Source organism: Elephas maximus, chromosome 17, assembly GCF_024166365.1.
Source record: "Elephas maximus indicus isolate mEleMax1 chromosome 17, mEleMax1 primary haplotype, whole genome shotgun sequence".
NCBI lineage: Eukaryota > Metazoa > Chordata > Mammalia > Proboscidea > Elephantidae > Elephas > Elephas maximus.
Genome location: NC_064835.1, coordinates 15,797,196 through 15,810,099, shown reverse-complemented (window position 1 = coordinate 15,810,099; position 12,904 = coordinate 15,797,196). Strand labels below are relative to the sequence as shown.

Genomic DNA, 12,904 nt, shown 5'->3' with positions numbered 1-12,904 from the left:
GTGATATACACAAACTCTCACTATGTTTGGTCAGTGTTTGCCTTCCATGCATGTGTATCCTCAAGAGTACCTGGTGGGGCAAACAGTTAAGTGCTTGGCCACTAACTGAAAGGTCGGTGGTTTGAATCCACCCAAAGGTGCCTTGGAAAAAAGGCCTGTAGATCTACTTCCAAAAAATCAGCCATTGAAAACCCTACGGAGCACAGGTCTACTCTGACACACGTAGGGTCACCATGAGTTAGAACTGACTCCGCAGCAACTCTCCTCTCTCCCCTGATGAACTCAAAGCTCCTTGAGAACAGAATCACATTTTAAAGTTCCGAGTAAGTTCCATGGTACCTTGTACGGAGTAGATATTCAACAAATATTTTGTTGATGATAGGTTGGTACTTATGCATTTTTCTCACCGAAGGTCAGAATGATGTCTTATATCTATTCACATTGTGAATTCATATATAATTAAAAACTTCCAACATAGTTTTCTATTTTCCCATTTCATTTCTATATTTCTCTTAAGCAAGGTAGGACACACAGAACCATGGGAACGTTCTACAGATGAGCCATTTAGGAGACAGAGAGGAGGAACGTGAGCTCACAGCCTCCCAGTGGGTCAGGCAGAGCCTGGAAAAAACCTTTGGTCAACTGACTCCTGGTATTCACTTCTTGGCTTCCATTTGACACCTTTTCCTTGCAGCACCGAGCAGTGAGTGTTCCTGGTTCTGACTGGGAGGGTTTAATCTGCACCCCAATGGAGTCAGGGGCCACGCTGAGACATTACCTCATGGTTAGCAAATCGGATATCCCGAGAGAATATGGTGGCCACCCAGTCGCACCCGAGTTTGACGTCGATGTTCTGGGCTAGTTTCTCTAGGGTGGGCAAGTGGCTAGCTTGGAAGTGGTAAGCCAGGGTCACGTGCAGCTGCTTCTTATGAGGCTCCACGCGTACTTCTGGAAAAAGGAAGGCAGAGGGCAGTTATTAGAATGCGGTAATCACAGCAGTGGTGGAGATTTCCAGAAGAACATAGAAAGGTGCCTTGACAAATTCTGCTTCCCAAACAACAAAGGGAGTCCCTTGGTCAGATGCAAGCTGTTTCTCTCTTTCAAAGTAGTAGAATAATGGAGTTAACAGATCCCGAGTCAATCACTATTTGAGTGATAAGGAGTCACAGACTTGGCCTGAGAGGGTTTCCCTTGGGTTGGCTCCTCCTCACAACTCCAGTTGATGTTCATTGGCCCCACCGTACAGATGAAGAAACTGAGACCCACAGGGATGAAATGATCTCTGCAGAAATACAGAGCGAGCTTTGTAATTATCTGACTCTCAAGGTTAGACTTTCTTTTGAAATCAAGTCTCCTGGGTTCTGAGTGGGTCTCATGAAGGGAGGGAAAATGATAAAATATTTTCAGAGTTTAAAGCAGGGTTTCCCAACACTACTTCAAAATCAGCACTATAGATATTTTGGGTTGGGTAAGGAACCCTGGTGGTGCAGTGGTTAAGTGCTTGGCTGTGAGCCAGAAAGTCCCAGCTGTTTGGTGGGAAAAAGATGTGGCAGTCCACTTCCGTAAAGATTACAACCTTGTGGAAACCCCTATGGGGCAGTGCTACTCTGTCCTATAGGACTGTTATGAGTCAGAATTGACTTGCCAGGAATTTTTATTTTATTTTTTTTAACTCTGTTGTGGGAGGCTGTGCTGCGCACTGCTGGCTTTTTAGCATCATTCTTGGCCTCTACCCACTACATGCCAGTAGCAACCCCCGAGCTGTGACAACCAAAAATGTCTTCAGTCATTGCCAGGTATTGCCTGGACCAAAACCAAGCCAAACCTGTTGCCGTCGAGTTATTCAGACTCATAGCGATCCTATAGGACAGAGGAGAGCTGTTCCATAGGGTTTCCAAGGCTGTAAACCTTATGGAAGCAGACTGTCACATCTTTCTCCCACAGGGTGGCTGGTGGGTTCAAACCGCTGACCTTTTGGTTAGCAGCTGAGCGCTTAACCACCATGCCACGAGGGCTCCTTACTTGTGCTGGGAGGGTGGGTAAAATCTCTGCTGGTTGAGGACCGCCGGTTTAAACTATGCAGACTGTTATTCTAACCCACCCCAAACAAAACAAAGAAGCCTACTTATAGGAGAAAATGGCTTTTATTTCTCTTTTACCCAAAAAACCCAGTGCCGTCGATTCTCTTTTATATCCTATAAATGGGGAGAATCATCTACTGTCCAAGCTGGAACACTGAAGAAGATACGAGAGGGGCTCTAGGGAATCAGAGAAATAAGAGGCTTGCCCAAGTCACAGTGGCTGGAAAAGAGCTAGAACTTGGGTCTTTCGGTTTTAAGTACTTTTTCGGTTATGTTGTGGTTGTTAGCTGCTCTGGAGTCAGCCTCAACTCATGCCAACCCCATGCGCAATGGGAGGAAATGCTGACTGGTCCTGTGCCATCCCCATGATCTGTTGTGCACTGGGGCATGTTCTGTGGTGATCCACAGGCTTCTTGTTGGCTGATTTTCAGAAGTAGATCACCAAACCTTTCTTCCTCGTCTTAGTCTAGAAGCTCCACTGAAGCCCGTTCAGCATCACAGCAACCTGCAAACCTCCCCTAACAGATGGGTGATGCGTGCATATGAGGTGCAGCGATTGGGAATCGAACCTGGGTCTCTCATATGAAAGACAAAAATTCTACCACTAAACTACTAATATTCCCGTATGGTATGTTGCATTTCTTTGATGTAAGCCCCATGAGGCAAGGGTTTTGTCTCTTGTTCACGCTGTACCCGCAGTGCTCAGCATGTTATAGGCTGTATTATTTGTTGAATGAACGAATACACATGAACGAGTCTCCCTAAACCCCATAGAAAGAAGACGGCACTAAATCTACTTGCTGAAGGAATCAAGTCTGCCAAAAAGCCAAGTATACCAAGGCGTAAGTTCTAGGGCAAAGGCATGATCGCCTCTTTCTAGATTTAGGTTCTAAGGAACTGCTTATACCCAGTGCCGTCCAGTCGATTCCGACTCACTACAGATAAGGTTTTCTGGGCTGGGCCAGCTTCCCTAGGCAGAGCCATCCAGTTCTCCAAATCACCACCAGGGGGCCACACAAGGGCAGAGAAAGGCAGTTGATTAAGTTCTCAGAGAGGGATCTTAGATTCTTGTAGAGGAACTGGCTCTTCCCCTTTCCTATTCGGAAAGCAACACGCACTTTAAGAATTGGCCGTGATCCTGCCTGAGACCACTTTACTCATTTGTAAGGAATTTGGGTTTTGTGGCTGCAACATTAATCCTGGTTCTTGCAGGGATTTTTAATGGGTTCTGGCAATAGCTACTGTGGGATGAAAAGAAGCCATTTCTCTGAGGTGCAACCTGAGGTAGATGGATAGGGACAGGAGATCATTTGCCTCTCCATCGTGCTCTTTCTCTGAAATATTAAGCTCCTGTGAAATGTTGGGCTCTGCCCAAGTCAGTGACTAGGGACTAGTCCTGGGGAAGACAAGGTGGCTGGAATGGAGCCTGAGGAGACCCCATTTCCAAAGTGCAGAAGGTGTCTTCAGGGCCTGGTGTTCCTTCCGAGAGTGGAGACCTCCCTGTGATCCTGCTCAGCGGTAGTGGGCCCTGACTGGACCCTTCCTAGGGTCCTGAGCCCTATTTGGGGATTTTCTGGTAAAGAAGCATTAGTGATGAAAACAGCAAGAAAGGCAAAATGGCAGGTGAGGTATAGGTGAAAAGCTGCGAGACTAAGGGGCAAACTGAGTGGCTTTCCTCAGGTCTTTTCCCCTCTCTGGCCCTTGATCCGATTTGGGGGTTGACAAGCTCTGGGTCTCTTCCAGTTTTATGTTCAATACTTGGATTCTGTGGTCCTCTTCTCTCATGGCAGTCCTCGCTCTATCCTCGGCACACACCCTGCCCATTCCCTCCTGGGCTCACAATGCCCTCCCACCTAAAGAGCCCTTCCTCCATTTTCCTTGTCAACGTCTTCCCAATGTGAGTTTCACTACTTCTACGAAGATGGAGCCTCTCCACCCTGGATGGCCTCTCTCTTCTCAGAGTGCAGTTATTACACTTATAACACAGAGCCTGAATCGGGCTTCCCAGCTGGACTGTGCCTTGTCTGCCAAGAGAAACCACTTCTTATATTCTGTGGCATTCCTCAAGAATAAACACATAGTAGGTGTCCAGTAAATACCTGCTGACTGTGATTTCATTCTTGAGGGAGCCAGCGTAGGCTCTGACCCATTCAATATGTCTGTCCCTGCAGGGAAGGCTAAGTAAGCTTGTCTGCACCTCTGTCTGACAGGTCAGCTTTGTAAACTTCTTCCTTTTGTCCCTTTCCCATGTCTCCTACCTCCCAGTCAACACACATAATGAGCATCTCTTTAGGCCAACTGCATCTGTTGGCTAGAACCAAGAGCTACCATGAGCAGAACTCATCTTGAGGAGCTACATTTTTTGGACAGACTTTTGAGGCTTAGGGTCCTAATGGGTTTCAGCAAGTTTAAGGGGATTGGCTCTGGGTTTTATTATTATTTAATACTAAGTAGTTCCACTCTACTCCCTGTTCTGTGCTACACCTTGAGCAAAGCCCTTGGTCCTCACCGAGTGAACTGTAAGACCCAGATCAACACCTGCCTGGGAAGGAGTGTGGGAGAAAGAAAGGAAGGTTCCTTCATTCTGAGCTGAGAGGAGATGGTGGTGCTACAAAGGGATACATTTAGAGTTCAGACGTGGGGCTCATTCGTGTACCTGCAACTTGGCTGCTAAGGAGGAAGCACCGAATGTTCCTTCCAGGAGGTTAGCAGAACAACAGTTTTTAAAAGAGAACAAAGAAGATGGGGTGCTGCAGGGAGTGGGTGAGCTTCGTCATGCTCTGCCGTTCCTGCAGGACCCTATATCCCTTGGCAAAAATTTCCCATCCCTTTCCCTCCAAGCTCTTTGACTGATTCATGGGGCCAAGGGATGGCCTAGCAGCTGTGTTTGCTCACCGGTTTTGGATGCAGCCTCTGCAGCAAAGTCCGCAGCAAACTTCTTGAGGACCTCAGCGCTGTCTTCTTTCACGAAGAGGCCGATGAAGTTGGAGGAGGTATAGAGCTCCAGGGGCAGTGGGGCTGAGAATTTACACTTCCAACGACTGACGGTGGTCTGCAGGGCTTCCCCCAGGGCCTCCACCTTGCTGTCCTCACACTGGCAGGGACAAACAAACAGGCTTTGTTCAGAAAGTGGGGGAGCTGGATGCCTGCTGCCACTGAACAGGCGACATCCTCTCCCCAGGGATTTGAGGCAGATGATGCAATTACTTAATCACCACTCCTGTCTGAGAGAAGGGGGAGGAACCGCACACTCCCATCATCCACAACGGGGTTATCCAACTGGTGAATGAAGCTGGGGGGATGGACGACCTCATCCCCCTCCCCCCGCTCTGATGTGGCCCCTTTGAGCCCAGCCAGAAGACACTAGGAATGGTCGAGCAGAAGGGAAGGATGGAGGCACGTGACAGGAGAGAGTGACAGCATTCCAAAAGCAATCTGCGTGCTTTCGACTGTTTTGCATCATCTATGCCTCCTCTATTCTTTTTAGATGATCAAAAGTTGACTCTACTTCCACCCTCATTATAGTCGGGAAGAATGAGCTTGTGACATCCTCCTCCTACCCTCTGCAGAGTACTGGAAGAAAGAATGAGTGTCTCTAAAACTCGGAATGTGTTAGAGAAAGATCCTGGGATGACTAAGAGGAAATGACAATCACTTTAATTTTCAGAGTGAACGACAAAAGAGAAGGTGTTCACAGAGCAATTAGGCTAGATAAAGAAATAAAGGGCATCCAGATTGGCAAGGAAGAAGTAAGAGTATCTCTATTTGCAGATGACATGATCTTATACACAGAAAACCCTAAGGAATCCTCCAGAAAACTACTGAAACTAATAGAAGAGTTCAGCAGAGTATCGGGGTACAAGATAAACATACAAAAATCAGTTGGATTCCTCTACACCAATAAAAAGAGCATCAAAGAGGAAATCACCAAATCAATGCCATTTACAGTAGCCCCCAAGAAGATAAAATACTTAGGAATAAATCTTACCAGAGATGTAAAAGACTTATACAAAGAAAATTACAGTACACTTCTGCAAGAAACCAAAAGAGACTTACATAAGTGGAAGAACATACCTTGCTCGTGGATAGGAAGACTTAACATTATAAAAATGTCTATTTTACCAAAAGGGATCTATACATTTAATGCAATTCCGATCCAAATCCCAACGACATTCTTTAATGAGATGGAGAAACAAATCACCAACTTCATATGGAAGGGAAAGAGGCCCCGGATAAATAAGGCATTACTGAAAAAGAAAAACAAAGTGGGAGGTCTCTTACTTTACCTGATTTTAGAACCTATTATACTGCCACAGTAGTCAAAACAGCCTGGTACTGGTACAACAACAGATACATGGACCAGTAGAAAAGAATTGAGAATCCAGACATAAATCCATCCACATATGAGCAGTTGATATTTGACAAAGGCTCCAAAACAGTTAAATGGGGAAAAGACCATCTTTTTAACAAATGGTGCTGGCATAACTGGATATCCATCTGCAAAAAAATCAAACAAGACCCATACCTCACTTCATGCACAAAAACTAACTCAAAATGGATCAAAGATCTAAAACGATAAAGATCATGGAAGAAAAAATAGGGACAATGTTAGGAGCCCTAATACATGGCATAAACAGTATACAAAACATTCTAAAGAATGTAGAAGAAAAACTAGATAACTGGGAGCTCCTAAAAATCAAACACCTATGCTCATCCAAAGACTTCACCAAAAGAGTAAAAAGACTACCTGCAGACTGGAAAAAAGTTTTTAGCTATGACATTTCTGATCAGCGCCTGATCTCTAAAATCTCCATGATACTGCAAAAACTCAACTGCTAAAAGACAAATAACCCAATTAAAAAATGGGCAAAAGATATGAATAGACACTTCACTAAAGAAGACATTCGGGTAGCTAACAGCTATTAAGAGGAAATGTTCACGATCATTAGCCATTAGAGAAATGCAGATCAAAACTACAATGAGATTTCATCTCACTCCAACAAGGCTGGCATTAATCCAAAAAACACAAAATAATAAATGTTGGAGAGGCTGTGGAGAGATTGGAACACTTCTACACTGCTGGTGGGAACGTCAAATGGTACAACCCCTTTGGAAATCGATTTGGCGCTTCCTTAAAAAGCTAGAAATTTTTTTTTTTTTAAGCTAGAAATAGAACTACCATATGATCCAGCAATCCCACTCCTTGGAATATATCCTAGAGAAATAAGAGCCTTTACACGAACAGGTATATGCACACCCATGCTTATTGCAGCACTGTTTACAATAGCAAAAAGATGGAAGCAACCAAGGTGCCCATCAACGGATGAATGGATATATAAATTATGGTATATTCACACAATGGAATACTACGCATTGATAAAGAACAGTGAGGAATCTGTGAAACATTTCATAACATGGAGGAACCTGGAAGGCATTATGCTGAGTGAAATTAGTCAATTGAAAAAGGGCAAATATTGTATAAGACCACTATTGTAAGAACTTGAGAAATAGTTTAAACTGAGAAGAAAACATTCTTTTGTGGTTATGAGAGGGGGGAGGGGGAGGGGGAGAGAGGGTGGGAGGGGGCATTCACTAATTAGGTAGTAGATAAGAACTACTTTAGGCGAAGGGAAAGACACCACACAATACAGGGGAGGTCAGCACAATTGGACTAAACCAAAAGCAAAGAAGTTCCCTGAATAAACTGAACGCTTCAAAGGTCAGCATAGCAGGGGCACGGGTCTGGGGTCCATGGTTTCAGGGGACATGTAAGTCAATTGGCATAATAAAATCTATTAAGAAAACATTCTGCATCCCACTTTGAAGAGTGGCGTCTGGGGTCTTAAATGCTAGCAAGCAGCCACCTAAGATGCATCAATTGGTCTCAACCCACCTGGATCAAAGGAGAATGAAGAACACCAAGGACACAAGGCGATTACGAGCCCAGGAGACAGAAAGGGCCACATGAACCAGAGACTACATCAGCCTGAGACCAGAAGAACTAGATGGTGCCCGGCTACAACCAATGACTGCCCTGACAGGGAATACAACAGAGAACCCCTGAGGGAGCAGGAGAGCAGTGGGATGCAGACCCCAAATTCTCATAAGACCAGACTTAATGGTCTGACTGAGACTAGAAGGACCCCGGTGGTCATGGCCCCCAGACCTTCTGTTGGCCCAGGACAGGAACCATTCCCGAAGCCAACTCTTCAGACATGGATTGGACTGGACAATGGGTTGGAGAGGGATGCTGGTGAGGAGTTAGCTTCTTGGTTCAGGTGGACACTTGAGACTATGTTGGCATCTCCTGCCTGGAGGGGAGATGAGAGGGTGGAAGGGGTTAGAAGCTGGCGAAAAGGACATGAAAAGAGAGTAGAGGGAGAGAGCAGATTGTCTTATTAGTGGGAGAGTAATTGGGAGTGTGTAGCAAAGAGTATGTGGGTTTTTGTGTGTGAGACTGACTTGATTTGTAAACTTTCACTTAAAGAACAATAAAAAAAAAAAGAGAAGGTGTTCAGGAACATATTTTTACCTACCCACCCCACCCCACCCCCCTAACTCCCCAAAAAAGAAAGAGAGAGACAGAGATTCTGGGAAAAACAAACCAGTATATTAAAGTGTCTTAAAATACTACCATTCTGTCTCACTTGAATATACTGGGCTACATCTACTCTTCTCTGTCTCTAAAGAGATTTAACGTAGGTGAGATGCAGGTATGTTACAGCGAGGCGGATTTGATTTAGTCATCAAATGAACTTTCTGACAGCTAGGATTACGTTCATGCTAAGTCCAAGGAAGGGAAACACAGTGAGCCACAAGCAGAGAGGACAGGGAGACCAAGCCTGGTCTGAGGGGCCAGAGAAGACCTCACCTAGGAAGTGGCAGGTATAAAGTATCTTTGCTTTCTAGAAAGATTGAGGAGTCCCTGAGTGGTACAAATGGTTAATGGGCTCAGCTGCTAACTGAAAGGTTGGAGGTTCAAGGCCACCCAGAGGCACCTTGGAAGAAAGGCCTGGAGATCTACTTTCAAAAAATCAGCCACTGAAAACCCTATGGAGCACAGTTCTACTCCGTACATAGGGTCTATACGGGGTTGCTGTGAGTAGAAGTCAACTGAATGGCACCCGGTTTAGAAAGATCTAGGGGGAAAAAAATGTGTGGACCACAAAATGCAATAACTTTCACTGTCTATAGACTACATTCCTTGTTCCCAGCTGTCTTCACTCTTTCCTTATCATAAGAACAGAAAGGGTAACAATGGACAAGGGTGGCACTAGATCAGTGAACCCGCTCACAGTGGTCAGTCTTATCCTGGGGTCCTGAGGAACATGTTGTCATCATGAATGCTACATCAAACCTGGGTGGCTATGCTCCTGGGGCGTCAGCAGGTAGTAGGAAAGAGGATCTGGGGGGAGAACCTTGCTGTGGACCTCAATGATCCTTTAAAGTTCTGTCCAGCTGTAGGACCAGTTGTCATAGAGTGGACCCTGATTCATGGTGACCCCATGTGTGTCAGACTGGAACTGTGGTCCACAGGGTTTTCAATGGCTGATTTTTCAGAAGCCAATCACCAGGCCTTTCTTTCAAGGTGCCACTGGGTGGACTTGAACCTCTAACCTTTCCGTTAGCAGCCATGTGTGTCAACCGTCTGCACCACCCAGGGCCTCCCAGCCCTAGGAGACTGTGACTATTCCTGCCATCTTTCTGCAAGGCTCATGACTTGAAGTTCAGGTCTCAAGGGGCTGGCTGGGGCCCTGGGAGCCAGGCTCCCCTGGGCCCGGGGGGCTGCAGCTCACCATGAAGAACTGGCAGAGGGTGATGTGGGGGAAGATGTTGTGCGCCTTGTTCTTCCCGCAGATCTGCTTCGACTGCTGCCAAAAGTCAGAAAGCGTTTGTGCTAAGGGGCCAGTGGGGCGGAGGTATAGGACGTATTCCCGGGGCAGAGGGTCATCCAGGAAGGGGTCACCGACGTGGGAGAACAACCTGCAAACAACAGGGAGTCAAGGAGGCAACACTTGAGAAAAACGGGAAGGAAGAAAGAACTGAAAGAGACAGATCCACCCTCCATATGCTTCACACCCTGGGCACGGCAAGAAGGGTTTTCATTTGTGCCTTAAAAACTGACCCCTGGAAGCTCACACCTCATAATCAACTCCCCAGTGCATCGACCTCTCTTGTCCTGCCCGCTATACTGCATCCTCATCCCACAAAATCCCCAAACCCTAACGCCACCTCTCTAGGAGGCATTCTCAGACAAAATTCAAGTCCTTTCCCAACCCGCTAGTACAATTCCAACCTGGTCTCATCTCTTCAGTTCAGTCTACGATTAAACCCATGTGCCTCCAAAGAGAAGGGAAGTTTCTGAAGGGGGTCTGCCCTAGGTCATGATATCCTAGAAGGTAAGTAGGAAATTTTTCTAAATTGCTTTGCCCAGCATCCCCACACCTAAATTGTATCTTTAAGTGACTGGAGGAGGGCAGATATCATTATAGGGACTCTGTCTTTGAAATACTCTGGATTCTTTCAAATAGCTTCAAGGAGAAAGACACCCAGGGGCCAGGGCTGAGGGGGGCGGGCAATTGACTTGATAAATGGGTTTGTCACATAGTTTTTTTGGCTCATCTGTCCCCTGGAAGGGTCCATTAGAGAAATACTGTACACCCCAGCTCATCCACATGCACTCAAGAGTTAATTATATGCTATTTTCTCAATTTATTTATTTCATACCAACCAGTCACATGCTGCCTGAACACTTCTTCCTCCTGTGGAAGCCAAGGCTTTTTGTCTGGAAAAGAAATCAAATTTCTATTGTTAGTATTTTTAGCCTTTTATCAGCTCTTCTCACTGCAGTGGCAAGGGCTGAGCTTGAGGGAAGTGACATCAGCGACTGCCTGTGCCCCACTCACTCCTTGGGTGTGGGGGAGCCACCTCCCACAGGATTTCCCCACAAGGGTCAGATCAAGGCAGATGGAAGTCGGGTGTGTAATTAATTTACATGCAATTAGCATTGAATTTGCATGCAGACTGACAGCCTATGTAGTCTATTTTCAGCAGTTTCCACATTACAGTTTTATTTTTGCCTCCCTAAAGGTTGTCATGTCTTGATTTTCCCTCCTTCCTTTTCACTCACTCACTCTTACTGACCCAGATCCCCTACAGAGCACATTCTTGTTGGCAGCCCCTCAGCAGACTAGGTTAGAAAGTGGTGCTGATGATACTAAGACACACGGAGCTAAATGCGATAATGACGTCCCGGTTTCCTTCAATTCAGTTCAGTGCACCCCACCCCCACCCCACCCCTGGTTCCCTGAACTCCACCACCAACACCCCCTGGCTGGAGCCCTAATCCCCAACTATTTTACAGAGATCTATGGGGACAAGCGGCACTGGGTAAAAGAGCATGCCTGGAGCTGAGCGGCTATGACTCCCAGGACTAGAGAAACAACTCAAAGCCCTGTTAATGGTGGGTCAGTAACCACCAGGTTGTTCTTAGTGCAGTAGGCCCTTATGCATAAGCGTACACACACAGAGTCACCTGAAACTGTAGACAGGTCTCCCAGAGCTAAACAGTCCCACATTCATATCCCAGCTTTGCCATCCATCCATCCATCTGTCCACCCGTCCACCTGTCCGTCTGTCCATCCATCCATATGTTTATTCAATAAATACTTGTATCTCTACTATTTTGCCAGCACTGTGCTAGGTTCTAGGAATACAATAATGAACCACACTTACATGTTCCCTGCCCTCACGGTGTTTTATGCCTAGTAGGCATGAAAAAATTAATTAAACAAATACTTTTTAAATTACATTCATTAAGTCCAAGGAAGGGAAAACACAAGGAACCCGCAGCACATAGGACAGGGAGATCCAACCTAGTCCGAGAGGCCAGAGAAACCCTCACCTAGAAAGTGGCATTTCAAGTGAGACCTGAGGAATGTGGAGTCATGTGGGTTGAGGCACGTGAGGTGGGTTTTGGTGGTAAAAGACACACAGTACATCCACTTTATAGTGAGGTATAAAATTAAATAAGGTAATCTGTCAGGAGTTTGGACAGTGCCTGACACATTGCAGGGTGATCAATAAAATGATCACCCTCTTTGTCCTGCACTGATTCCTTGGGAGGAAGAAAAGATGGGAGGGAATTATAGTTAATTTTACACTCTCTCCAAGAACCATTTTCCGATTAGCTGTTGAACCCAACTCCTTCTTCCTTTTCCCACCCCTTCTATGGAGCAATTAGGCCAAATGATGCTGTGGGAATTCACAGAGTGTCAGGTTCAAAGGGACCGCAGAGGTCATCTATGATTTGACATCTTCATTTTACGCTGGAGAAACCTTGGCTGGAAAGAAGTGAAGTAACTCACTCACAGCAGCCTGGTTCAGATGATGGCTGAGTAAAGCCCAGATTTCCTGGTCCAGCTCCAAGGCCAGGCTCTGTCGGCTCTCCTCTACAGGTGAAAAATAAGTCAAATATCTTCCTTTTGGCCCCTGGGGAAAAAACAAATAAACCAAACCTGTTGCCGTTGAGTCGATTCCAACTCATGGCAGCCCCATGTGTGTCAGAGTAGAACTGTGCTCCATAGGGTTTTCAATGGCTGTGATCTTTCAGAAGTAGACTGCCAGCCCTTTCTTCTGAGCCACCTCGGGGTGGATTCAAACCACTCACCTTTTGGTTAGTGGCTGAGCACTTAACCATTTGCACCACCCAGAGGCTACCATGGAAATGGAAGCACAAATACCAAATGATCAGGCTAAAAAAATCTGCATCCCTAGGAAGAACAGGGAGCCCTGGTGGCCCAGTGGTTAAGAGCTTGGCTCCT

General features: G+C 46.1%; 1 protein-coding gene across 3 annotated transcripts in view; it reads right to left on the bottom strand.

The window, feature by feature from the left end:
* UBASH3B (ubiquitin associated and SH3 domain containing B) overlaps nucleotides 1-12,904 on the bottom strand; it is a 175,465-nt gene that overhangs the window by 33,569 nt on the left and 128,992 nt on the right. For 2 of the 3 annotated variants that reach the window (XM_049857665.1, XM_049857666.1), the window contains exons 2-5: nucleotides 10,813-10,866; nucleotides 9,878-10,064; nucleotides 4,977-5,175; nucleotides 779-948 (exon numbers count right to left, since the gene is read on the bottom strand). In XM_049857665.1, the coding sequence (XP_049713622.1) occupies nucleotides 779-948; nucleotides 4,977-5,175; nucleotides 9,878-10,064; nucleotides 10,813-10,866 (610 nt within the window). Of the gene's footprint in view, nucleotides 1-778; nucleotides 949-4,976; nucleotides 5,176-9,877; nucleotides 10,065-10,808; nucleotides 10,867-12,904 lie in introns of all 3 variants that reach the window. The other variant, XM_049857667.1, reaches the window with a different exon arrangement.